This window comes from Bos mutus, chromosome 7, assembly GCF_027580195.1.
Source record: "Bos mutus isolate GX-2022 chromosome 7, NWIPB_WYAK_1.1, whole genome shotgun sequence".
Lineage (NCBI taxonomy): Eukaryota > Metazoa > Chordata > Mammalia > Artiodactyla > Bovidae > Bos > Bos mutus.
Window position 1 is genome coordinate 92046347 of NC_091623.1, and position 27508 is coordinate 92073854.

Here is a 27508-nt window from a genome sequence, read left to right on the forward strand (position 1 = left end):
GAGTCCAAATACCTTGGCATGTGTTACAAAATTATTTGTTGATCTTTCCAATCTCACCATTTCTCTCTTCTTGCTCTATGGCTCAGCCACACTGATCCTATTTCAGTTCTTCCAAAACACTTCTTTCATTTTGGATCTGTACGACCATGTTTTTAGTTTGTTGGAAATTTTAGCCCATGTCCAATTTTTATTTGGATTACTCATACTCATTTTTCATGTATCAAACCAGAATTTACTTTTTCCAGAAAAGTCTTTCCTGTATTCCAAATTTTGGTTAGGTGACCCTCATCTATGCTCTTATACAAGCATGAACTTTTGCTTATCATGGCATTCATTATGCTCTATTTTAAATGTGTGATCACTTTTCTGCCTCCATCTTTCAGGACAGAAACTATGTCTGTCTGTTTCCCATTCTACCCCAACACTAATCACCATGCCTAGCACAAAGTATATGCTCAATAAATATTTGCCAAACAAATTAATGAATGGAGGAATAAAATATGTAGAATTATGTCTCTGAAAGGCTTGGGTGTACAAAACAGAATTAAGTTCCACAACTAAACTGGGCTCCAGTTCGTTCAACTTTTTAAAAATGTTGACAGAAACTGGACATATCTTATGTTATTCAATACTGATGAGCATTTACTTTCTACTAATGCCAGGTAGGTCACTTATGGAGTATTCCTAAATAAACAGTACCATTTACCCAGCCAGTATTGTTCAGCTTCCCCTGAACAACTGTTTTCATATAGCAGGTTCAGTTTCCAGTGCATGCCTTTATCCTTATCATTTTTTGAAGTGTATTTGCCGATACCTAGAGAAGACTAAGTTCTCTGGTCCCATTTCCAATTTTCCTTGGAAGCTCTTGCTCACTAAGTCAATTACATAAAAGAGTCCTCTTAACTATTTTTAGTTGTTTTATATATTGTCTTCAGAGGGAGCATAACTTAGCTTGGGATGATACCTTAAATACGCTTTTTATATCCACCACAGCTCTAGAGATTGTAGTCTATTGTGTTAAAGACGTAAAAGTAACAGCATCACATACCACAAAGAAGAAACTCAGAAAAGAAATATAGGAGAAATATAGGAAAACAGGAGAAAATACCTTTTGCATCATCAACAAATAGGATAAATTAATATTTTGTCTCAAACTTACTTAACTATATTTAAAACCTGAGAATCTGCAGAGTCGCGTGGTGGCGCTGCAGGATAACATTGGGAAATATTTGTACCATCAGACGCTCTGGTTTCCGTGAACCTTTAGAACTGGGAGTGCCGGAGAACCAGTGATTAAAAGAGGCTTTCAAGAGAAAGCTAGGGAGCCAGAAACTCCTTTGCCACAAAACTGCAAGTCTTCAGGCTCCCAAAGGTTCATGCTGATAGATGAGAGAAGCTGTTTGAGATTGCATTGAAATGTTTCCGCAGAAAGGCATTTGACTAGGGAGCCATGGAGCTAGGAAAAGGAAACCCTCAGCAGATAAGGCAAGTGCTGCTTTTCTTTGTTTTCCTGGGAGGGTCTTTGGTGTGTTCAGAGACCTGGCGGTATTCTGTAGCAGAGGAAACGGAGATCGGCTCCTTTATAGGCAATGTGGTGAAAGACATAGGTTTGGGTGTGGAAGACCTGGCTGCACGAGGGGCCAGAGTCATCTTTGACGATTATAAACCACACTTGCGGTTGGATCTGCAGACTGGCAACTTGCTCTTAAATGAGCAACCGGACCGGGAGGCACTTTGCGATCTTACCGAGCCATGTATATTGCATTTCCAGGTATTACTTGAAAATCCTTTGCAATTTTTTCGGGCTGAGCTTTGGGTTGAAGACATAAATGATCACACTCCCACGTTCACAAACAAACATATACTTCTGAAAATCTCAGAAAGCACTGCTCCAGGAACCTCGTTCCAAATGGATAGCGCTCAGGACTTAGATGTAGGAAAGAATGGTGTCCAAAACTACACGTTAAATCCCAATCTTCATTTCCACCTTAAACTGCAAGACAGTGAGGACGGTAGAAAATACCCAGAGCTGTTACTGGACCAACCTCTGGATCGAGAAAAGGAGCCTGAGCTTAGATTAACGCTTACAGCCCTGGATGGAGGGTCTCCAGCGAGGTCTGGAACTGCACTGGTGCGTGTGTTGGTCTTAGATATCAATGACAATGCCCCACAGTTTGAGAGGTCCGTCTATGAGGTTCCGATACCAGAAAACAGCCCTCTGGACTTCTTGGTCGTCAGGGTGTCTGCTACAGATTTAGATGCAGGAATAAATGGAGAACTATCTTACTCATTTTCCCACGTTTCCAGAGACATACAGAAGACATTTGAAATCCATCCAATTTTTGGTGAAGTCCGTTTAAAAGCGTTTCTGGATTTCGAATTACTTCAGTCTTACACAATAAATATTCAGGCCACTGACGGTGGGGGCCTTTCAGGAAAATCAGTAATTTTAGTTAGTGTTGTAGATGTAAATGACAACCCGCCAGAAGTAGTCGTAACATCTCTTACCAGCCCCATACCAGAAAATTCATCGCCGGAAATGGTGGTCGCGGTTTTTAGCCTCAGAGACCAAGACTCTGGAGACAACGGGAGGATGGTTTGCTCAATTCAGGACAACCTTCCATTTCTCTTGAAGCCTAATTTCAAGAATTTCTACACCTTGGAAACAGAGAGCCCACTGGACAGAGAGAGTAAAGCTGAGTACATCATAACCATCACGGTCACTGACATGGGAACCCCAAGACTGAAAACCGAGCACAACATAACCGTGCTGGTGTCCGACGTCAACGACAACGCCCCCACCTTCACCCAGACCTCCTACACCCTGTGGGTCCGCGAGAACAACAGCCCCGCCCTGCACATCGGCAGCGTCAGCGCCACAGACACAGACGCGGGCGCCAACGCCCAGGTCACCTACTCGCTGCTGCCGCCGCCCGACCCGCTCGTGCCCCTCGCCTCCCTCGTGTCCATCAACCCCGACAACGGCCACCTCTTCGCCCTCACGTCCCTGGACTACGAGGCCCTAAGAGCCTTCGAGTTCCACGTGGGCGCCACCGACCGCGGCTCGCCCGCGCTCAGCAGCCAGGCGCTGGTGCGCGTGCTCGTGGCGGACGCCAACGACAACGCGCCCTTCGTGCTCTACCCGCTGCAGAACGCCTCGGCGCCCTGCACCGAGCTGGTGCCCAGGGCGGCCGAGCCGGGCTACCTGGTGACCAAGGTGGTGGCGGTGGACGGCGACGCGGGCCAGAACGCCTGGCTGTCGTACCAGCTGCTCAAGGCCACGGAGCCCGGGCTGTTCGGCGTGTGGGCGCACAACGGCGAGGTGCGCACGGCGCGGCTGCTGAGCGAGCGCGACGCGCCCAAGCAGCGGCTGGTGGTGCTGGTCAAGGACAACGGCGAGCCGCCGCTGTCGGCCAGCGTCACGCTGCACGTGCTGCTGGTGGACGGCTTCTCGCAGCCCTACCTGCCGGCCCCGGAAGCGGAAGCGGCGGCCGCGGCGCCGGCCGACCCGCTCACCGTCTACCTGGTGGTGGCCTTGGCGTCGGTGTCGTCGCTCTTCCTCTTCTCGGTGCTGGTGTTCGTGGCGGTGCGGCTGTGCAGGAGGGCTGGGGCGACCTCGGCGGGTCGCTGCCCGGTGCTCGAGGGCCACTTCCCTGGCCATCTGGTGGACGTCAGCGGCACGGGGACCCTGTCCCAGAGCTACCAGTACGAAGTGTGTCTGACCGGAGGAACTGGGACCAGAGAGTTCAAGGTTCTAAAGTCTGTTGCCTCCAATCACCGGGGGTCCATGATTAATGTAGAAGAAAACTCAGACTTTCTGAATGGTTTTGGATTCAATTAGGAATTTATTAGTTTATTGGAGTTGGAAATTCTTTCAAAATACAGTTTCCATTTGCTTTTAGATTCATATAGAATTTTTTTTGCTGACTTCATTTTCCTAGTTAAGGTTAGCAATTTTTCTTGAGTATATAGTCATATATATGCTCTTTATTCTATTTTGATGGAAAGATCATTCAACTTCATTATTGCAGTCACAAACATTTAATTTTTCAACTTTTTGTCATCAAACACTATTGATATGAAGATGACCCAAGACGCATTCTGTTTGATTGTTGTTCAGAAACCGCTTCCTAATTTTTTGATACTGTGGTTACTTGGGAGATGAGCATCATAAAATATAATGAATTATTATTATATCTTCTATTGAATCATATTATGCCTACCTGTCTTAAATTTTTTAATGGAGAAATGTCTGCAAAATGCATGTTTTTGTTTCACAATTGTATTAAATGGAAAAGACTACAATTTCTCCTATACTTAGACTTTTGCTCTCTTTACATCAACCTTCTGTATATAATATATATGAATGTTACTGAAATATTATTTCAAAATATTTAAATAATAGGTCCCTTTTGTAGTGTCTATCTATCCCACCCTACCTTTTTCAGAAAACTTCTCTCTTCAGTAATAGTATATTGTTGCAACCATGTTTATTTTTATGACTTATCTCCCTCTGTGATTTCAGATAATCAGACAAAGTGGTAGACATTACTGATACAAGCTTGACCAATCTCATTTTCTCTGCTTTAAAAAATGGCTTTATAAACTAGTATAAAATAGCCCATTACTTAACAAGAAAACTATATCATGATGGCTAAATACATGAAAAAAGCACCGAAATTCAATCTACTTAGATAAGTGAAAAGTGAAAGTGAAGTCACTTAGTCGTGTCCAACTCTTTGTGACCCCATGGACTGTAGCCTACCAGGTTCCTCCATTCATGGGATTTTCCAGGCAAGAATACTGGAGTGGGTTGCCATTAAAGGAGATGCCTAAAGAGTAACCTTGTTGTGGATTTTCTGATCTCTTTCAAGTAAGATTTCTCTATTGAGTTTTTGGAAACAAATATGCTATATTTTAATAAATTTCCCTCTAAATAAGATAGGCAAATTGTTTTTTCCCCTTGTCAAAAGCACTTTTAGGTAGTCTTGCATGGTTTGGACCTTACTATTGGTTTGAGATGTTAAAAAATAATGGTTTTCATATTAATGTACTATGTAGGATCAAAGATTGTAGAATATTAGTAGTCTTTGAGGGTCTATAAAGAATTGATGGATATTTCCAAACTGAATGGTATTTGGAGTGTTAAACAGAAGTTAGAAATTCCTAGAAAAATTCTTTCTTACCTAGTAGAATAATAGGTCCCACAGTAGAATTTTCTGCAACCCTATGGACTGTAGCCCACCAGGTTCCTCTGTCTATCGGATTTTCCAGGCAAGAATACTAGAGTGGGTTGCCATGCCCTTCTCCAGGGGATCTTCCCAATCCAGGGATCGAACCTGCATCTCTTCTGTCTCCTGCATTGGCAAGCAGGTTCTTTACCACTAGTGCCACCTGGGAAGAAGCCCATTATGACATTAATTATATTCAAAAACACTGACAATGTAAAATATGTTCTTAAAAGATGTATGACTTATTTGTAGATTCACTAGAGCTTTGCTATTATGTTCTTTATTATAATATATTCCTTTACTTATAGGAACCAGGGCATTTTGCTATTTAATGAAAAAACATTTTATGCCATTCTGAATTATTTCAAATTACTATTCATAAGAGCATAGAAAAAAAGCCATTTGAGAACATGCTGCCTTGTTTATACAGCTCCTATAATGAAGTAGGATGTCAGCAAAGCTGGCAGCTTCTATATTAGGAGGAGAATCCATCCACCAGAATTTTAAAATTAATTGTGACTTATTCATTGATCTAGTCAACAAATACTCATTGAGCATCTACAGGAATGCTCTGCCAGTAACTGTTCTCAATGTTAGTGGGTGTAAAGGTGAACAAAACAAAGTTCTCAAACTCAATGATGTCACAAAAAAGAAACAAATATGTACATACCTGCTTTATAAGACAATGACCAATGCTAAGGAAAAGAGAAGGGTAAGAGAGATGGGAAGTGCCCTCATATGCATTTTCGCATACTTTGTAAAGTTTCATAAAATCCTAATGCTCTGACCTTATGTATAATAGGTATTATAAACTGGACTTAAATGGTAGCTTTTTCCTCTATGCGATTCCAACAACGGAAACCACAATTCTGGCACATAGGGTACATAGAATTTAAAAGCATATGTAGAGGAATTCCTTCTGTTTCATGGAGAGACTTTTAATAAATCACATGGGCTTTTATTGTTATTTTTAAAAGACGAACATGACTGATCATCATTAAGTGTCCTTTCACTTCTAAGTTCTCCTCAAAGCACCTCACCTAGACAGCAGGTTCTAGAAGGTAGGGACAATGTCTGGATTGTTTATTGATGTATTTCAGAAACTAGTACATATATATCAATCATATTTCCTTGAATGGTGTATGAATAATTATGATTGCCTGGTTTTCTGATTATATACTCTTCCCCCAAACATTTTCAAGCTTCTAATAGCCTTTTAGATTATTATATAGAGAGAATACAATTGTAGCAATTATTTTCGAAGACAACGCATGGTGGCGCTCCAGGCTAAGGCGTCGAAAAAATATGCCCAGGAAATGCTACCAATTTTACATCAGATCTCCAGCGGAAGCGAAAAGACTGTAATGTAAGCAAAGCTCACAAGTCTCCAGAAAATGCTACTCACAGACATTTCCGGACAGGTTACCAACTGGGAGAACCATCACGTTCTCAGTCACATCGCTCCCTAAAATAGAGCTGGCCCTTGATCCTGGAAAGGCATTTGTGGAAGTAAAGATGGAGGCTGGAGGGGAGCGTTTTCATCAACAAAGGCAAGTCCTGATTCTCTTTCTTTTGCTGGGAGTGACTTTTGCCGGCTGGGAATCCCGTCGCTATTCCGTGATGGAGGAAATAGAGAGCGGCTCGTTTGTGGCCAACCTTGTCAAGGACTTGGGGCTCGGAGTGGGGGAGCTAGCTGCGCGGGAAGCCCGGGTGGTCTCTGAGGATAACGAAGCCGGGTTGCAGCTCGATCTGCAGACTGGGAAGTTGACATTAAATGAGAAACTGGACCGGGAGGAGATGTGCGGCCCTACAGATCCATGTGTAATGCATTTTCAAGTATTACTGAAAAAACCATTGGGAGTATTTCGAGCTGAGCTACTGGTGAGAGACATAAACGATCATGCTCCTGAGTTTCCTGAAAGAGAAATGACTTTGAAAATCCCAGAGAACAGCCCTCCTGGGACAGTGTTTCCTCTGAAAAAAGCTCAGGATTTGGACGTGGGCAACAACAACATCCAAAACTACAGTATCAGTCCCAATTCTTATTTCCATGTTTCCACCCGCAATCGGGGGGATGGTAGGAAATACCCAGAGCTGGTGCTGGACCGAGAGCTTGATCGGGAGAAGCAGGCCTTGCTCAGATTAACCCTCACAGCGCTGGATGGCGGCTCTCCGCCTCGATCTGGTACCACCCAGGTCAGAATCTTGGTCTTGGATATCAATGACAACGCCCCTGAGTTTGCGCAGGCCCACTACCAGGTGCAGGTCCTGGAGAACAGCCCCGTAGGTGCCCTCGTTGTCAAAGTTTCTGCTAGAGATTTAGACACTGGGACAAATGGAGAGGTATCATATTCTCTTTTTTATAGTTCTCAGGAGATGAGCCCAACTTTTGAGCTAAACAGCCTTTCGGGAGAAGTTCGCCTAATTAAAAAACTCGATTTTGAGACAGTATCCTCATATGATCTAGATATAGATGCATTTGATGGCGGGGGACTTTCTGGAAAATGCTCTGTTTCCATTGAGGTGGTAGATGTTAACGATAATGCCCCAGAACTAACTATTTCATCACTTACCAGCCCCATTCCTGAAAACTCCCCCGAAACAGAAGTGGCCCTGTTTAGGATTCGAGACCGAGACTCAGGGGAGAACGGAAAGATGACTTGCTCCATCCAGGATGATCTCCCCTTTATTCTGAAACCATCTGAAGAGAATTTCTACACGCTGGTAACAAATGGGCCGCTAGACAGAGAAAGCAAAGCTGAGTATAATGTCACCATTACTGTCACCGACTTGGGGACACCGAGGTTGAAAACGGAGCACAACATAACCGTGCTGGTGTCCGACGTCAACGACAACGCCCCCACCTTCACCCAGACCTCCTACACCCTGTGGGTCCGCGAGAACAACAGCCCCGCCCTGCACATCGGCAGCGTCAGCGCCACAGACACAGACGCGGGCGCCAACGCCCAGGTCACCTACTCGCTGCTGCCGCCGCCCGACCCGCTCGTGCCCCTCGCCTCCCTCGTGTCCATCAACCCCGACAACGGCCACCTCTTCGCCCTCACGTCCCTGGACTACGAGGCCCTAAGAGCCTTCGAGTTCCACGTGGGCGCCACCGACCGCGGCTCGCCCGCGCTCAGCAGCCAGGCGCTGGTGCGCGTGCTCGTGGCGGACGCCAACGACAACGCGCCCTTCGTGCTCTACCCGCTGCAGAACGCCTCGGCGCCCTGCACCGAGCTGGTGCCCAGGGCGGCCGAGCCGGGCTACCTGGTGACCAAGGTGGTGGCGGTGGACGGCGACGCGGGCCAGAACGCCTGGCTGTCGTACCAGCTGCTCAAGGCCACGGAGCCCGGGCTGTTCGGCGTGTGGGCGCTGCGGCGAGTGCGCGCGGGCGCGGCTGCTGAGCGAGCGCGACGCGCCCAAGCAGCGGCTGGTGGTGCTGGTCAAGGACAACGGCGAGCCGCCGCTGTCGGCCAGCGTCACGCTGCACGTGCTGCTGGTGGACGGCTTCTCGCAGCCCTACCTGCCGGCCCCGGAAGCGGAAGCGGCGGCCGCGGCGCCGGCCGACCCGCTCACCGTCTACCTGGTGGTGGCCTTGGCGTCGGTGTCGTCGCTCTTCCTCTTCTCGGTGCTGGTGTTCGTGGCGGTGCGGCTGTGCAGGAGGGGCGGGGCGGCCTCGGCGGGTCGCTGCCCGGTGGCCGAGGGCCACTTCCCGGGCCACCTGGTGGACGTCAGCGGCACGGGGACCCTGTCCCAGAGCTACCAGTATGAGGTGTGTCTGACTGGAGGTACTGGGACGAATGAGTTCAAATTCTCGAAGCCTGTCTTACCCAGTATTCTAGAATCAAACTTTGAAAGGAAATCAGAAGGAAGTCCAACCCTCCAGAATCGTTTAGGCATCTGAAACTTCTCCAACTTCGTACGTTAGTTTTATCTCCTACACTTTTCCCTTTTTTAAAAGTGAAAGTGAAGTCGCTCAGTCGTCTCCGACTCTTTGCGACCCCATGGACTGTAACCTACCAGGCTCCTCTGTCCATGGGATTCTCCAGGCAAGAGTACTGGCGTGGGTTGCCATTTCCTTTCTTTGCGACCCCATGGACTGTAACCTACCAGGCTCCTCCGTCCATGGGATTCTCCAGGCAAGAGTACTGGCGTGGGTTGCCATTTCCTTCTCCAAGGGATCTTCGCGACATAGGGATCGAACCCCGGTCTCCCGCATTCCAGGCAGACGCTTTAACCGCTGAGCCACCAGGGAAGCCCCATCCCTTTTTTAACCTGGTAGTAATAATTCTATTTGTCTTTCTTCTTTTCAAAGTTTTTCATAGTAATGCTAATCTTCGTTTTGTTGGCCTGTTTGCTCTATAATTAGTTTTCCAATTATTGTTAGTAAAATTTTGTATCAGGAAAGTTCATACTACTGGTTAAATTTTTAGTATTTATTTCTAAATGATAATATGAAAGCCTGTCAGAATAAAAGTAATTCTAACTTTATAAAAAATTCTTTTCTCACTGTATATAACACTATGTAAAAATGTCTGACTCATTTTATATTTCATTTATTACTGGAAGGTTTTAAGTTTTTGTTATTTACACAACTATGACTTTTCTATAACGCCTCTTCTGTTTGGAATGGAATCAATTTATATTTGTGTGCTGTGCTGTGTGCTGTACTAAGTCGCTTCAGTCATGTTCCACTCGTCGTGACCCTATGGACTATACCTTCCAGGTTCTTCTGTTACTTGTCTCCAATTTTTTCCAAGCTCTGTTTGGATTTTTGTTTTATCAGTAGATAGCCACATGTATAACTTCCTATTTATTTCAAAATCACTCTTGTAATCATTGGACTTTCACTTTAAAATACATGTTATCTCATGAACGTTTATCTTTTTCATCTATTCTGTTCTAATTTAATGTTGAAGACTTTTAAGTTCTTCCTTATATCTAACTGAAGTCATGATCCTGTTAAGAGTTTAATGATACCCACAATGACTAATGAGTTCTCTTTTTTTTAAAAAATTATTCTTAACTAGAGGATAATTGGAGAAGGCAATGGCACCCCACTCCAGTACTCTTGCCTGGAAAATCCCATGGAGAGAGGAGCCTGGTAGCCTGCAGTCCATGAGGTCACTAAGAGTCGGACACTACTGAGCGACTTCACTTTGACTTTTCACTTTCATGCACTGGAGAAGGAGATGGCAACCCACTCCAGTGTTCTTGCCTAGAGAACCCCAGGGATGGGGGAGCCTGGTGGGCTGCCGTCTATGGGGTCGCACAGAGTTGGACACAACTGAAGCGACTTAGCAGTAGCAGCAGCAGACATGACCAAGCAATACATTGTCTGCCGCTGTCCCGTACTATTACAAACAAATTCTCAAGTGAGCTCTAAATTCTGCCCCTAGAGGAGCTATTGACACAGCGTTCCAGTATCTGTTTGCCTTTGGATGATGACATTGTTCTGGTCAATAGGTAATTTGAAAGGAAATACATTGTAGAATTAACATTACTTAAGCAAAGAAAACTTAGTAAAGATATGTTGGTGAGGGAATTGAATGATTTGAAGAAATAATCAACTCTGTTGTCAGGATGACTCTTATCTCCAGGAACCTGGTGTGGTTGGCAGAGTAATGGCCCCCTAAAGACATCCACATCCTAATCCCTGGAACCCGTAAATATCCTGTGTTGTATTGCAATAGGAAATTAAGGTTCAGAGGTATTAAGGTTGGTAATCATTCTTAAAATACGGAGAATATCCTAGACGATTTGGAGGGCCTGATTTAATCAGTTGAAAGGCCTTAAGAGCAGTTTTGAGTCTTCCTTGAGATGAAGAAATTCCAACTGTGGGCAGCAGCTTCAGTTGATGCCCCAGATTTCCAGCCTTTCCTTTCTAATTGCCTCCTCTACAGATTTTGGATATTGCTTAGCCAGCTCACCCAATCAAATAAGTCACTTCCTTACAATAAATCTCTTAACATGTATCTCCTGCTGCTTGTTTCTCTGATTGAACCCTGACTGATACAGATTTCGGTTCCTGGAAGTAGAGTGCTGCTGTAACAAATAACTAAAAACATGGAAACTGGCTTGGAATTGAGTAACAAGCATAGGCTGGAAGAATTGTGAAGAGCATGATGGAAAAGTCTTAGATTGCTTTGGACAGACTGTTAGTTGAAATACAAATGTTAATAACTCTGCTAGCAAAGATTCAGAAGGAAGTAAGTTGAGAAAGGAAGTAAGTTGAGGAAGTATGGTTGAGAAAACATATACTGCCATGTAGAATACCTAAATCAAAACCTTAGGAGACTTGGTAGTAATATGGATGTTAAAGTCACTAATGATGAGGACTCAGAAAGAAATGAGGAAAATGTTTTTGGAAACTGGAGGAAAGGGAATCCTTGCTACATAGGGGCTGAAAACAGGTGCATTGTGTCCTGCAGTGGAAATGTGAGAGAAAAAGGACTTGTAAGCAATGAACTTGGATATTTAGCTGAGATTTCCAGGCATAGGTTGAAAGTGCAGCCTCGTTTCTTCTTGCTGCTTATAGTAAAATGTGAGAAGGATAAAATAGATTGAGGGAAGGACTGTTAAGCAAAAAGGAACCAGAATTTGATGATTTGAGAAATTCTCAGCCTATTCAGATTGTAAAAGATGCTAAAATTAGGAAAGAAAGCCAAGGATATCACAGGTGTACACTATTTGTATTGGGCATACACACTGAGACAATACTATAATGAGATGAGATCTTTGAGAACCCTACATATATTTCTTATATGGGATGTCTATAAATCTTTGGGGACCAGAGAGTGGACTATGATAGGGAGAATAATGGCCTCACAAAGTATCTATGTCCTAATCTCTGGATATCTTGTTATGTGGCAAAGGGGAATTTAAATTGCAGATGGAATTAAGGTTGATAATCAGCTGACCTTATAATAAGATTACTCTAAATTATCCAAGTGGGCTTAGAACCACAAGAACCTTTAATAAGTGCAAGTGGGAAGCAGAAAAGTATCAGAGTGATATTATGTGAAAAACTCTGAACCAGCTATTACTGAATTTGAAGATAGAAAGGAGCCACCAGTGAGAGAATGCAGATAGCCTCTAGAAGCTAGAAAGACAAGAAAATGTATTCTCCCTTGCTTCCAGAAAGGAATATAATTCTACCTTAACTTTAGCCCAGTTTAACTTCAGACTTCCAGAACAGTAAGATAATAAATTTGTGTCATAATTTGTTAATAGTAGCTATAGAACATGAATACAATGGCTATCAACAGAGCTATTTCCAAGCCTATTTTTCTTTGCCTTCCCCTACTTCAGGCCAGAATATTCATATTCCCATAATCTCTTGCAGATAGGAATGTCATATCACTCCATTATTGCTAATGATATAGAAGTGTAATTGGGAATTGGGCTTAAGGGAAATATTTTTGAAAGGGATAATCTCCTGTGGCATATTCCTTAGGATTTTGCCCATTTTCATTTTTCTTAATTGGCATTGGTATTAAGTAAACTTTGAGTTGAAGCAGCCAACTTGCAACCATGAGATGAATACCATAGAACAAAGGTTATATATACCAAGTATGGTAAGATGGAAAGCCCCTGAATTTCTTACAGCATTGTCAAGTTACCACATCTCTATACTACCTCCTCCAGGCTTTATGTTGCACTTTATAAATAAACTCTTATGTGATTAAACAATTGTAGTCAGGTTTTCTGTTGATTATAGACAAATGCATTCCAAGCTGACATATCTCTTCTCTCCTTCTTGTGAGTAAGGTTGACTCACACAGTTGTCTGATTAGGTCCTAGGTTGTCTGTTTAAGATATATGACATGCTTGTCAAAAAAAATACTTTATCTTCCCTTAGGTGCTAATCAAGGGATAGTACTCTTGAGTTTCCATGGCTGACTTTATATCTTTATTCAGTCATCTCTCAATCTGACTAATAAAAACATACACAAATAATTGAACTTCCAAAGGAATTTTCCTGGCTGGTAGCAACCCTAAAAATTGAGTTTTGGAAAACAGAATGAGAAAGTGACCTGATAAATGCCAGCTATACTTTTAAATCTGCATCAGTGGTGTCTTCACAAGATGACTAGAAGTTTATTTATGAAACAAACCAGATTTGTTTAAGGTTTGTTTATTTATGAAACAAACCATTTGTTTCCCTCTCAGGCATGGAAGTGGCACAGCCAAAAATTTTATTTAGTAAAATAAATTGACTACATATGAGTCCTGAAAATCTTCATAAGCATATCAGCAAGCTATATGTCCTGGTAGAATATGCTTGATGAAAGGATCAGAAATTCCTGACCACCTTTTCAATATACAGAGATGTGTGTTTTCAGGCTTGAAGGTGTCAGTAGGCACTACTCTTTTCCTATCTTACTTTACAAGTACTTTATTGGTAAAGTGTAGAATTTAAAGGCATCTCCAAAGGCTTCCTACTTACATCTCTTTTGACTGATCTGGAATACCTTGAAAAGAGTGTTACTTCCAGTTTATCAGCATAATCATGAAAATCAATAAAAATATATCATTATACATGATGGAATTACCTCACAAAGTTTTAGAATTCCTTAGCTTCACCCAGCGGAGAAGGCAATGGCACCCTACTCCAGTACTCTTGCCTGGAAAATCCCATGGACAGAGGAGCCTGGTAGGCTGCAGTCCATGGGGTCGCTAAGAGTCGGACACGACTGAGCGACTTCACTTTCAGTTTTCACTTTCATGCATTGGAGAAGGAAATGGCAACCCACTCCAGTGTTCTTGCCTGGAGAATCCCAGGGATGGGGGAGCCTGGTGGGCTGCCATCTATAGGGTCGCACAGAGTCGGACATGACTGAAGCGACTTAGCAGCAGCAGCAGCTTCACCCAGAGTGTTTGTATATTTGTCTATGCTTGTATATGTGTGCATTTGTGTGTATATGTGTGTGGCAGGGCTGAAGGGGAGTAGCTTTAGCAGATGGTAGAGATGTTCTGCATGCAGAGATAATGTATCAGAGTAACAATGCTTTTCCATAGCTTTTTGATAGCTTTTCCACACTGTAAAGATGGTTTTTTTTTTTCCTTAATGCATAAACGTATGTAATAGAATTGCCATTGGGGAGGGAAATGTAAACCAGACTTGGTCATTTTTTCTCCAGTGAGCTCAGGAAAAAGTAAATTGTTGAATCAAATTGTTCATGTGTAGGGTTGGATCCTGTCTTTATTTAAAATATTGATATTTTGTTTCATCATGAATTATTAAGTTTGACTTTTTAGAATATTGAATTAAGTAGTATCTATCTTTACTTTTTAAGTATTTTGTTGACCCATTAATTTTGCTTTTGAGATGCTTACCTTTCCCTAGCCCTGGTCCTGTTGGTAGTTTCTATCTTGCAAGTTCAAATATCATCACAGCAGTAGTGATGGTGGTCACAGCTGAAATCTGAGTGGTGAGATCTGAATCAAGTCTATCTCCATTCTGAACTTGAGGTAGTAGCAGCAACAGTAGAAGAATACAATAAGATCCTAGGAGATCCAACAAACAAGTCCTGCAGACTGGGAACGGAAGAGCACCTGTATGGCTGTGATTCATCAGGCAAATTATCTGTTTTTCTTCCAGGTGGCATGCGGCAGTGTGAAAATGTTATCTATTGGCTGGTTTCAATTTGCACTGTTGAGAATTTTTGCATCTGTGTTCATAAGGGATATTTGTCTCTCTATATTTTTTCATGTTATCCTCTTGTCAGTTTTAGTTTCAGGGTTATACTGATCTCATAAAATGAGCTGACAATTCTTATTCCACCTCTGTTGTATGAATGAGGTTTATAAGATATTTATTGTTTCTTCGTTATGTATTTGACAGAATTTACCACAGAAGCCATGTGTGGCTAGCATTCTCTTTGTGGGGAAATTCTGAATTGCAAATTCAACTTCTTAAATAAATACGCTGCAGTTCCAATTTTCTATTTCCACTTGTGTCAGTTGGTAACTTATGTTTTTTAAACAATTTGTCCATTTTATCTAAGATGGTAATACATGAAGTTATTGATAATATTGTTATTATATTTTCAATATATTTAGGATCTGTAGTGTTGCCCCTCTTTCATTTTTGGATATTGGTAAATATGTTTTCTCTCCTTTTGCCTTTATCAGTATTGCAGTTAGTATAATGATTTTATTAGTCATTTTTTAAAACCAACCTTGTCATTGTTATTTTACTATTTCTGTTTCACTGATTTCTACTCATATGTTTTTCTTTTCTTATACCTACTTTGGGTTTAATTTTCTATTCTTTTTGTAGTTTCTCTGAAAGCTCAGATCATTGACTCTTTCCTAATACATATTAAAATGTAAAAAAATAAAAATTAAAGCTATAAATTTCTTACTATGCATTAAACTGCATTTCATGAATTTTGATACATCGTGATTTTATTAATATTAAGTTTGATTTTATCATTTCCCTGTTGATTTCTTCTTTGATCTGTTGCTTAACTAGAAGTATGACTTAATTTCCAAATATCTGGGGATATTATTTTGGATGTCCCAAATAGGTCTGTTTTAGTCTGAGAAGATACTCTGTACAATTTCACTCCTTTAAAATTGAGTTTTGCTGTTTTGTTGTTGTTATCTAACATATGGGTTATCTTGCTATGTTTTATATGTATGCTTGAAAGAAATGTGTATTCTATAGTCGTGGTGTGTAGTATTCTGTAAATATCAAACCAAATTGCTTTCATAATGTTTAAATATTCTTTATTCTTACCACATTTTCCTATATGTTCTATCAGTTACTGGGAGAAAAATGTTAATTCTTCAATTGTTAATTGTGGATTTGTCTATTCTCTCAGTTCTAGCATTTTTGTAACCTTATGTATTGGCAAGCTTTGTTGTTAGATATGCACATCATTAGAATTATTTTATTTTCAATAAATTGACACGAATCATCATGAAATATCTCTTTTAGTTTCTAGTAATACTTTAAATCTGATATTAGTAGAGTTACCCATATTTCTTATGCTTGGGGTTTGTATAAGATATCAATTTTCATCCTTTTGCTTCTATTCTGTCTTTATATTTTAAGTTCATCTTTGGTAAACTACCATGCATAGAGTTGCATCTTGCTTTTTTATCCAGTCTTATCATTTCTGCCTTTTAATAAGATAGTGCATTCTATTTACATTTAATATAATTATTTCTATAATTGTGTCTATTCTCCTTTTTTTGTTTTCTTTTGGCTCAATTCTGTAATTTTTGGTATTCCACTTTATATCCTAAATTGACTTTTTACTTATAACATTTTGGGATAGTGTTTACTCTAAAAATAGGAATACACAAACTTTACTTATCACAGCCTACCTTAACTTAATATACTACTTCATCTATCATGTGAAAGCTGCCTATTATGTAATTACCATCATTTTTGCCATAGCACAGATCAGTGCAAGACACAGGAGAGATATTTAAGAATTCATTTAGTGGAGGATCTCTGTAAATATGGTCAAATTGGAAAATACTTCAGAAAGACCTTGAAATCTACTATGTGGAAGGTATTTCAGACTGAAGAGATATATAATGAGAGTAATCAATATGGAAAAGTCTTCAGCCTGATTCCAAATTTAAATGTGTACAACAGAACTCATACTAAAGATAAATCCTGTGAATTCACTAGATCTGTGACAGCCTTCATTAATCATTCACTTGTTAAGACACACTGGACAGACTCCTAACAATATAAGGAATGTAGAAAACTTTTCAGCTTTTCTTTGTATCTTAGGACTCATGTGAAAATTCACATTGGAGAAGAGTACTATGAATATACAAAATGTAGGAAAGCTCTCATTCATTCTTCATGCACTGCTGTACATGTAAGAACTCACAGTGGAGACAGGCTTTATATTTACAGAATGTGAAAATGCCTTCCATTTCTTTCATCTCTAAGAAAATGTGAAAACTCTCAGTGGAGAAAAATTCTGTGAAGGCAAAAAATGTGGAAAAATCTTCAACTGGCCCTCATTTTTTAGTTACACATGTGAGAATTCATATTGAAAATATACCCAATGAATGTAAAAGAGTATGAGAAAGTTTTATTTCTTCTATATCCCTTAAAGTACCTATAAGAACTCAAATTGGAAAGAAGTATTATGAATATAAGGAATGTGGGAAAACCTTCACTTATTCTTTTTTTTAAAACCGCTTAGACAAAAGCACTTTAGTTGACAGAATATAAATTTCAAAAATACATTTTTTGTAAGAAAAGAGCAATAATTACGTATAGCCTTTACAAACAAGTTTCTCAGTAAATTCCAGGGTGCTTTAGATCCCTGTTTACTAAGACACATTTTCTATCATTCTCCTGGGCAAACTGTTTAACATTCACTAATTTTTAAAAAGACCCAGAGCAGATAGTAATCCCCTCCTTTCACTCCATGTTGGATTTTCACTAAACCTGAGTGAATCACCTAATGAAAATGATAAAAGACATTGCTTTACTCTCATTCCCTCTGCCTTCCCATCTTGTTCCCTTTTATCTTTAGTCCTACTAATAGAAGATCTGTATGTAAAAGCTCATTCAAAACTATTTATTGGCAGAAAAGAATTGTTCATTTAAGTCATAAATCTAAATAACTCAGAAGATATAAAGAAGACCAGTAGAGTTTGTATTTTTATCTTCATGCTCTCCCTAGCCTTGCTGCAGTTTGAGAAGGGAATTCTGTCCTTTGTGTCATTCAGATGCCCCCCCTTAATTAGAAATCCTTCATTTGTTGATTCTTCCTGAGGCACACAGCACTGGACAGTTTTCCAACTCAGACCTTCACTTATTCTTCAAAGATTATTTGACAAGTGAGAAAACACTAGAAATGAAATGAGTTCTATACATGTAAGGAATGCACAGCTCCCTTCCTCTTTTAATTAACCATAAAAGGACCAATATTGGAGAGAGGCCCTATAATTGTAGACATTTACTGTACATGGGATAACATAAATTGGAGTGAAACTGTGCATATATGAAATGCAGGAGTGTCTTCATCTGTTCTCATCATTTAGGAAATTTGTGAGAACTCATACTGAAGAGAACTCTTATTGGTATTTGAAGCACAGGAAAATCTTAATTTGTATCTAATTCTTGCAAAACCATGTGAATCCTAACACTTTAGTGCATATATAAGAACACATAAGAGAAACCATACCAGTGTGAAGAGTGTGGGAAAACCTTCAGGTCTTTCTCATTCTTTAGTCATCAAGTGAGAACTCATACTGGGAGACAGGAATTTGAAGAATGTGGAAATTCTTTCATTTTCCCTAATACTCCAAAAATATGTGAAAACTCACACTGGAGAGAAAACCCTATGAATGTGGGAAAACCTTCAGGTGCATCTCTTCTTTGTTATGCATAAAGAAATTAATACCTGAAGAGAAATCTTTAAAATGCTGCAAATAGGGAATTGCTTTATCAGTGTCTTTCTCATCTTTGAAGTGGTACCCTAGCTTGTAACTTATAGTTTCCATTTGCTAATATAAACCTCTGTTAATAACACTCCTAGTACCCTTTCAGCTATTTCATATAACTTTCAATGTGTATTACTTTCATTGTGATTCGCATATGTGCACTGTGTCATTTCCACTGTGACATCTCAGACTGAAGTAAAATGTATGTTTTAATATGCAAGTAAGTGTACTTGGAATTAGTTTTGTTATTGTTTCTACTTAATTTCCACTATATGCAATGCATGTGGTCCTTGTGATACTGACTTTGGTACTATTGGAATTTTCTTTCTGCCCTACTATGACAGACCCTGTGATTTGCCTACTGATACCTATTCTACCCTTCTTCCTTACTATGAAAACAGAAATTTTCAGGTTGTTGACCTTTACTGTAGAGAGATGTATCTTTAGCATTTTTGTGGCCAGTATAGTAGGTAGCATTTGTTTTGGTTAATAAGTAGTTGACGTAAATAAAAAATGGTCAAAGTTATCAAAAAAGGATGGTTTCATCAGACTTGGTAATTTAACCTTTTGTACTTTGCTCCTCTTTTAAGGTGGACACAACAATTCACGTTGAAAAGAGAGAACTTGGAACCGTGAGAATAAAAGCTAGGGGATTTGATTGTGCTGGATTATGTTATATGAGGGTTAGAACTACTTTTTCTAGAATACTCTTTGCTGAATGGTTAGAATTGGATAAAAGAGGAACCTCCTGAGATTTGAAATGCAAAAATGAAGAAGCCATTAATCTCAAAATGATGTGGATGTAACAGATTGACAGATCCAAAACTGTTCAGAAGTTCCAAACTTCAAGCTTATCTTCCTGACTACTGTCTTTGTTGAATAACATCAACTCTGAGCCAATCACAAGCACTTCAGTCCCCTCAGAGGTGGCGGTGTCCACAGACATCTCCATGAGTCACCTTTTATGGTCCTACTTTGGCAGACAGACATGCACAGCTGTTTGAATTTCCTTGCAAACTCAAATCTGTCATTCATACCACTGTTTAAGGATATTGTGTTTAAAGATTCTCCAGTCCTCTGATTACCTCTTCTCCACATTTGTGAAAGGTCTAATTTCTCTAATGAGCACACAGTTCTAATACTTCCAGTGGGTCTGTTTTCCTGAGTCATAAAATGTTACAGCAAAAGCAAGCAAATAAATAAGTAACTTCGTTCCCCTATTGCGACTGGTGAGTGGCTATCCTTGTTACCTATTTCTGGACTCTTCTAGGAGAGAAATAAGCACCTTGCTGATTTGTGAAGCATGTTGTGGGAATTTTGTCTAAATCAAAACTGAATGAAAGGGCTTCCCTGGGGGCTCAGTGGTAAAGAATATGCCTGCCCATTCAGGAGACACAGGTTTGATCCCTGGTCTGGGAGGATCCCACATGCCACAGAGCAACTAAGCCCATGTGCCAAAACTACTGAGTCTGTGCTCTAGAGTCTGGGAGCCACAACTACTGAGCCCATGTGCCACAGCTTCTGAAGTCTGAACACCCAAGAGCCTGTAGTCCACAACAAGAGAAGCCATCTCAATGAGAAGCCTACACACGGCAATGAAGAGTAACCCCTTCTTACAACCAGAGAAAAGTCTGTACAGCAACAAAGACCCTGCACAGCCATAAATAAATTTGTAAAAAAAAAAAAACTTCAAAACTGAATGAAACTCCTGAATGACACAGTATCATTAAATTAAAACTATTAACATAATTCACCATACTAACAAAATAAAAAACATATATATGATTATCTCAGTAAGTGCATAGAAAGTCCTTGAAGAATACAAAATGCATTTTATGAAAACTTTCAAGACACTAGAGGATGGGAACACCCTTACTATTGTTAAAAAATAAAACTACAAAAATCCTAAAATTAACATCATACTTATTGGTAAGATATTGAATGTTTCCCCGTAATAGTAAGAGACAAAGCCAGAAAGTTCTCGCTCTTTCTGTTCAATGTTATTTTGTTTAAATTTTTATTTATTTATTTGTTTGTACCAGGTCTTAGTTTTAGCTCTCCAGATCTTTGATCTTCGTTGTAGCATATGGGATCTTTAGTTGTGGCATGCAGGCTCTTAGTTATGGCATGTGGGATCTAGCTCCCTGACCAGGGATCCAACCTGGACCCCTTGCATTGGGAGTGCAGAGTCTCAGCCACAGGACCACCAGGGAAATACCCTGTGGGACGTCTGTATGAGAAACAACAGGTAGATAATTTTATGGCAGGAGCAGAGAGGAGCTAAACTGTGTTAGGAGATCAAGAGGTCATACATTTCCCATCCTTGGGGCAAGGGAGACACTACACATACACAAAAGGCTTCACAGGGTCAAAAAGGCAGGGGATGTAGACTATACTAAGTCTTGCTACCCCCCTCCCATATGCCTTTGCCATGAAATCCATCTGGACTGAGGGATGTGTGTGTACCTAGAGGAAGGTCCTGAGATAGATTAACCAGGGGGGTCAAAACAAGACGACTGGCCAAGAAGGGGACAAAGCCCCAGAAGACTGCCCCATAATAAAGGATTTAAACTTCCCAAAGGCACGACTCTAGCACTCTCTCGCTGGGCTTGCCCATGTGTCTTTATACATCTATTCTGGTTTTCTAGTAAATACTCTTTCCTCTATATCTTCTGTCTCTGTCTGATTCTTCCTTTCAAGACAAGGGCTGGGGACTTAGATTCTACCTGCTGGCCCCTGTGGTCTAGCAGTGAAGATTCCTGGTTTCCACCCAGGTGACCAGGGTTCAATTCTGGCTGGAAATTAAGTTCTCTCTCTTCCAACTGCTGCTTATTGCAAGCTAATGCTCACTGCTGTGTGTGTGTGTCCAAAATCATTCTGAGTATTTGCATCTACCACCAGGTTAAGTGAAGTCCAGGCCAGAACCAGTATCAACTCCTATCAGGATCCATTTGTATCACCACAGGGGTATCAGTATCAGTCAGCTGTGTCCAAGAGTCTTGCCACCAGTAAGCTGGCCACACAGCTATCTGCAATGTCAGTGTATTTTGGTGGCAGATAGAACAGTTCTTGTGGTTTCCCAGGTGGCACTAATAGTAAAGAACCTGCCTGCCAATGCAGGAGACACAAGAGACTTGGGTTCAATCCCTGGTCAGGAAGATCCCCTGGAGAAGGGAATGGCAACCCACTACAGTATTCTTGCCTGGAGAATTGCATGGACAGAAGAGCCAGGTGGGCTACAGTCCTTGGGGTCACAAAGAGTTGGACACAACTGAGCGACTTTCACTTTCACTTGTTTGACAATACTAGGTAGGGGAAATGCTCCCCAGTCAGATTCAGTATCCATCTCCCACATAGAAGCTGGTTTAAAAAAAAAGCCTATTCACATAAAGCCTATTCAAACATACTGATTCTCCTACAAGTTTTACAGTAATTCCAACAACTCATATGTTCCTAACTGTAGCCTCGATTAGGACTTCATCCACAGGTTTTGATTTTACAGTAGTAGGTGGGGGAAGTGTTCCCCCTGCCAAACATAACATGCACTCCCATAAAACATTCAGGTAAAACTGACACACTTCTTTACATAATTCTAACTTTCATAATCCTATCAATGATTATTAGGTAATCTTAATCTAATTGTAGCCTGGGTTAAGGGCTTCACCAATGGGCTTTGGTACCACAGCTGAGTCCTGAAAACATCTCTTTTCTGGCCCCTGACCATTTTACCCTCTCCAGTGCAAAGTCTTTGGGTCCCCAGTGAGGGGTTGAGACAAGGGACCCTGGCCCTTTTGTTAATCTTCATCTTGTAAATCTGCCTGCCTGCCCACTGCCTCCTGAAATTGCCAGTCAGGTTTCTCATTTTAATTTCTACCTTTTGACTTTTAAATTTTTTCCAAACAGGTAGAGTGGACTCCTTTGGGGCCCTTTAATTTGGGAGGGCATCCAACATTAAAAGGGATCCAAATGGTGGATCCCTTCGGCCCACCCACCCCTAGGTTGTGCTATGTTAAAGCTTTTGTTTTAACCCCATTAGTGTCCATTTTATTCACTCATTTTTAAATAACCATCTAAAGATTTCTATTCTACTGTAATGAGTCCCGTGGCTCTCCTCTGTTTCCTCTTTGTTTTGCTCCTGTCAATATTCACTTTATTCACCTTACTACTTCAGTTCAGTTCAGTTCAGTTCAATCACTCAGTCGTGTCCAACTCTTTGCAACCCCATGAACCGCAGCACACCAGGCCTCCCTGTCCATCACCAACTCCTGGAGTCCATCCAAGCCCATGTCCATTGAGTCGGTGATGCCATCCAACCATCTCATCCTCTGTCATCCCCTTCTCCTCCTGCCCCCAATCTTTCCCAGCACCAGGGTCTTTTCCAATGAGTCAGCTCTTCGCATCAGGTGGCCAAAGTATTGGAGTTTCAGCTTTAACATCAGTCCTTCCAATGAATATTCAGGACTGATCTCCTTTTGGATGGACTGGTTGGATCTCCTTGCAGTCCAAGGGACTCTCAAGAGTCTTCTCCAACACCACAGTTCAAAAGCATCAATTCTTCAGCGCTCAGCTTTCTTTATAGTCCAACTCTCACATCCATACATGACCATTGGAAAAACCATAGCCTTGACTAGACGGACCTCTGTTGACAAAATAATGTCTCTGCTTTTCAATATGCTGTCTAAGTTGGTCATAACCTTCCTTACTACTTAGTAACTATTTAAAATGTTCTACCTTGTTGGGAAGAGTCATGTGACTGCCCCCCTTGGCCTCTTACATTCTCTTGTTAATTAACAATTTTTTATTAGCATCTGTAAGATCCAGTGAGGGGAAGATGAAACAGCAAATTTTATAAGGTTTCCTGAACGGTTTTTTGCAACAACAGGATTGTTGGGCCCTAAAGAAGGCTGGGCCTCAAAGAATTGATGTTTTCAAATTATGGTGCTAGAGAAGCCTCTTGAGAGTCCCTTCCAGACAGCAAGGAGATTAAACTAGTCAATTTAGGAAATGAACCCTCAATATTCATTGGAAGGACAGATGCTGAAGCTCCAATACTTTGGCCACCTGATGCCAAGTGCCAACTCATTGGCAAAGACCCTGAGGCTGGGAAAGATTGAAGGCAGGAGGAGAAGAGGTGACAGAGGATGAGATGGTTGGATGGCATCACCGATTCAATGGACAAGAATGTGGGCAAACTCCAGGCGATGGTGAGGGACAGGGAGGCCTGGCGTGCTGCAGTTCATGGGGTGGCAAAGAGTTAGACATGACTTGGTGACAGAACAACCACCACCACCACCACCATGAAGACATAATAACTCTGAATGTGTAATGCACTTTCCGACTGAACAAAAATAGGATTATAGGGGATGTCCATGTGAAGGGGTCCCTTTAACCACAGAATTTACCATGACCTGGGTAATGGGCATATTCAGTGGATGTATATCCTACTCATTAAAAGGCTAGTCCCACACAGCTTGCATATGAAGCATATCAGCTGCCTCATGTGAAGTTTTCCATTTGGCATTCACAGAGGGAGACAAACCATCCCCATCTCAGGATAAACAGACGTTAGAGTGGCTTTTATCTAGTCCATCAGGCTGGCTATTCCCCCAGGAATAACCTCCTGTGTCTGGATCACATATAATCATCTGTGATTGTTCCATAGTGATATGTGGGCCCTGTTTCAATACAAACATGCTCTCCCATTTTGCAGCACTCAAAACCAAAGACACAGCCCCAAACTAGTTACTCCGCAATTTATTTCAGTGAAGATTCTTCAGGAACTTGATGGTCTACAGAATAAAACAGTTCCTTCACACTATAATCCTGGTGTCAGGAGCTTCTTGGTTTAGTCCTTTTCCCCATGTTTACTTGGGGACTCATCTTTCAGTGTCATATCTTTTTGTTCTTTGATACAGTTCACAAGGTTATCATGGCAAGTATACTGGGGTAGTTTGCCATTCCCTCCTCCAGTGAATCATGTTTTGTCAGAATTCTCCATTATAACCCTACACGGCATGGCTCGTAACTTCATTGAGTTTCACAAGCCCCTTTGCCAGGACAGTGCAGTGATCCATGAAGGCAGAACACCAAAGAATTGATGGCTTCAAACTGTGGTGTTGGAGAAGACTCCTGAAAGTTCCTTAGATAGCAAGGAGATCAAACCAGTCAATCTTAAGGGAAATCAACCCTGAATACTCGTTGGAAGGACTGAAGCTGAAACTGAAGCTCCAGTATTTTGGTCATCTGATGCGAACAGCCAACTCATTGGAAAAGTCCCTGATGCTGGGGAAGACTGAGGTCAGAAGGAGAAGAGGGCAGAGGAGGATGACATGGCTGAATGGCATGACCAATGCAAAGGACATGAACTTGGGCAAACTTTGGAGATGGTGAGGGACAGGGAAGCCTGGTGTGCTGCAGTCCATGGAGTTGCAAAGAGTCAGACACGACTGGGTGACTAAACAAGAACATGTTTACTATCTTCTTGGTAACTAGAGGTCTTAGAGGACATTCTATTGTCCCTGAACAATTTTTTACCTTGGGGGCAGCTTTGAGGCTAGTGGTCCAAGCTCAAACTTGCTGAAATCTGAGTTTGGACCAGCATCAAGGTCTAACCCAGCATTATCTTTTAGTTTGCTATTACAGATAACAATAACCAAGGAATTATATGTCTAGTATGCCTCTTGTTATTATGTACTTCCTTATATACCCAGTGATTCCACTTCTCAGGATTTGGATCCATCTCTAAATACCTTTGGTAACTTTTACCTTTCTGACTGACTACAGCAAACTGCCACTCATACCATGGGTGACCAAGTGACTTGGGAATCAAAGGGTCTTCATCCTCTGCCCTTCATGCTTTCTCTTCCCAAACCACATGTTTCCATGAGCCAGGGCTAACCTAGCAAATCCCACTTCATTGACACCAACTGTTTTGTGTTCTGAGCACCCAATTTCAATGTGGGAAGACGGAGTTTTTCTCCACATCTCCAACAAGCAATATTCCAACACCAGCTAGGTATTCTACAAATCAAGTCGTTTCTGACACTAACTCCCCTGATAACAGCATTAGATTCCACAGATTGAGAGTTCTTACCCTCTAATCACATGGTTGATTTACCTGGCAACCAGTACCCAATCCATAGGTGCTGGTTAAAAGTTTTGCCAAAAGAACACAGTGCTCATAGGAAAAACCCTCTTCCAACATATAAGATGACTCTACATATGGACATCACCAGATGGTCAACACCAAAATAAGATTTATTATATTCTTTGCAGCTGAAGATGGAGAAGCTATATACAGTCAGCAAAAACAAGACCGGGTGCTGATTGTGGTTCAGATCATGAGCTCCTTATTGCAAAATTCAGACTCAAACTGAAGAACACAGGGAAAACCACTGGGCTTCCCTGGTAGCTCAGCTGGTAAAAAATATGCCTGCAATGCAAGAGACTCTGGTTCAATTCCTGGGTTAGGAAGATCCCCTGGAGAATAAATAGGCTACCCACTCCAGTATTCATGGGCTTCCCTGGGGCTCAGACAGTAAAGAATCCACCTGCAATACAGAAGTCCTGGGTTCGATCCTTAGGTTGGGAAGATTCCCTGGAGGAGGGCATGGCAAACGATTCCAGTATTCTAGACTGGAGAATCCCCATGGACAGAGGAGCTTGGCAGGCTACAATCCATGAGGTCACAAAGTCAGACACGACTGAGTGACTAAGCACAGTACAGACAAGGGAAACCACTAGGCCATTCAGGTATGACCTAGTCAAATCCCTTATGATTATACAGTAGAAGTGACAAATAGATTCAAGGGATTAGATCTCATAGATAGAGTGCCTGAAGAACTATGGACAGAGGTTCATAACATTGTACAGGAAGTGGTGATCAAAACCATCCTCAAGAAAAAGAAATGCAAAAAGGCAAAACGGTTGTTTGAGGAGACCTTACAAATAGCTGAGAAAAGATGAGAAACGAAAGGCAAAGGAGAAAAGGAAACATTCCCATCTGAATGCAGAATGCCAGAGAATAGCAAGGAGAGATAACAAAACCTTTTTGAGTGAATAATGCAAAGAAATAGAGGGAAACAATAGAATGGGAAGGACTAGAGATCTTGTCAAGAAAATTAGAGATACCAAGGGAACATTTCATGCAAAGATGGGTACAATAAAGGACAGAAACGGTATGGACCTAACAGAAGCAAAAGATATTAAGAAGAGATGGCAAGAATACACAGAAGAACTATATAAAAAAGATCTTCATGATCCAGATAACCACAATGGTATGATTACTCACCTAGAGCCAGACATCCTGGAGTGTGAAGTGGGCCTTAGAAAGCATCACTACAAAGTTAGTGGAGCTGACAGAATTCCAGCTGAGCTATTTCAAATCCTAAAAAAATGATGCTGTTAAACTGCAGCACTCAGTATGCCAGCAAACTTGGAAAACTCAGCAGGACTGGAAAAGGTCAGTTTTCATTTCAATCCCAAAGAACGGCAATGTCAAAGAACGTTCATACTACTGCACAACTGCAATCATTTCACACACTAGCAAAGTAATGCTCAAAATCCTTCAAGGTAGACTTCAACAGTATATGAACAAGAACTTCCAGATGTACAAGTTGGATTTAGAAAAGGCAGAGGTATCAGAGATAAAATTGCCAACATCCACTGGATCATAGAAAAAGTTAGAGAATTCCAGAAAAACATCTGCTTCATTGACTATGCCAAAGCCTTTGACTATGTGGATCACAACAAACTCTGGAAAACTCTTAAAGAGATGGGAATATCAGACCATCTGACCTGCCTCCTGCGAAACCTGTATGCAGGTCAAGAAGCAACAGTTAGAACCA

At 41.3% G+C, this 27508-nt stretch overlaps 2 protein-coding genes across 2 annotated transcripts; both read left to right on the top strand.

The window, feature by feature from the left end:
• The first annotated feature begins 1161 nt into the window (after window positions 1-1161).
• LOC106701054 (protocadherin beta-18-like) lies at window positions 1162-3845 on the top strand. The gene has a single exon (XM_070374496.1). It carries the CDS (start codon window positions 1451-1453, stop codon window positions 3839-3841), a length of 2391 nt encoding a protein of 796 aa, XP_070230597.1. The 5' UTR covers window positions 1162-1450; the 3' UTR covers window positions 3842-3845.
• A 2894-nt stretch (window positions 3846-6739) lies between these two features.
• LOC102277610 (protocadherin beta-15) lies at window positions 6740-16187 on the top strand. Its single transcript, XM_070374495.1, is given in 2 exon segments — window positions 6740-8602; window positions 8604-16187. Coding segments are annotated over 2 exon segments (2388 nt in total). The 5' UTR covers window positions 6740-6746; the 3' UTR covers window positions 9136-16187.
• The last annotated feature ends 11321 nt before the right edge of the window (window positions 16188-27508 follow it).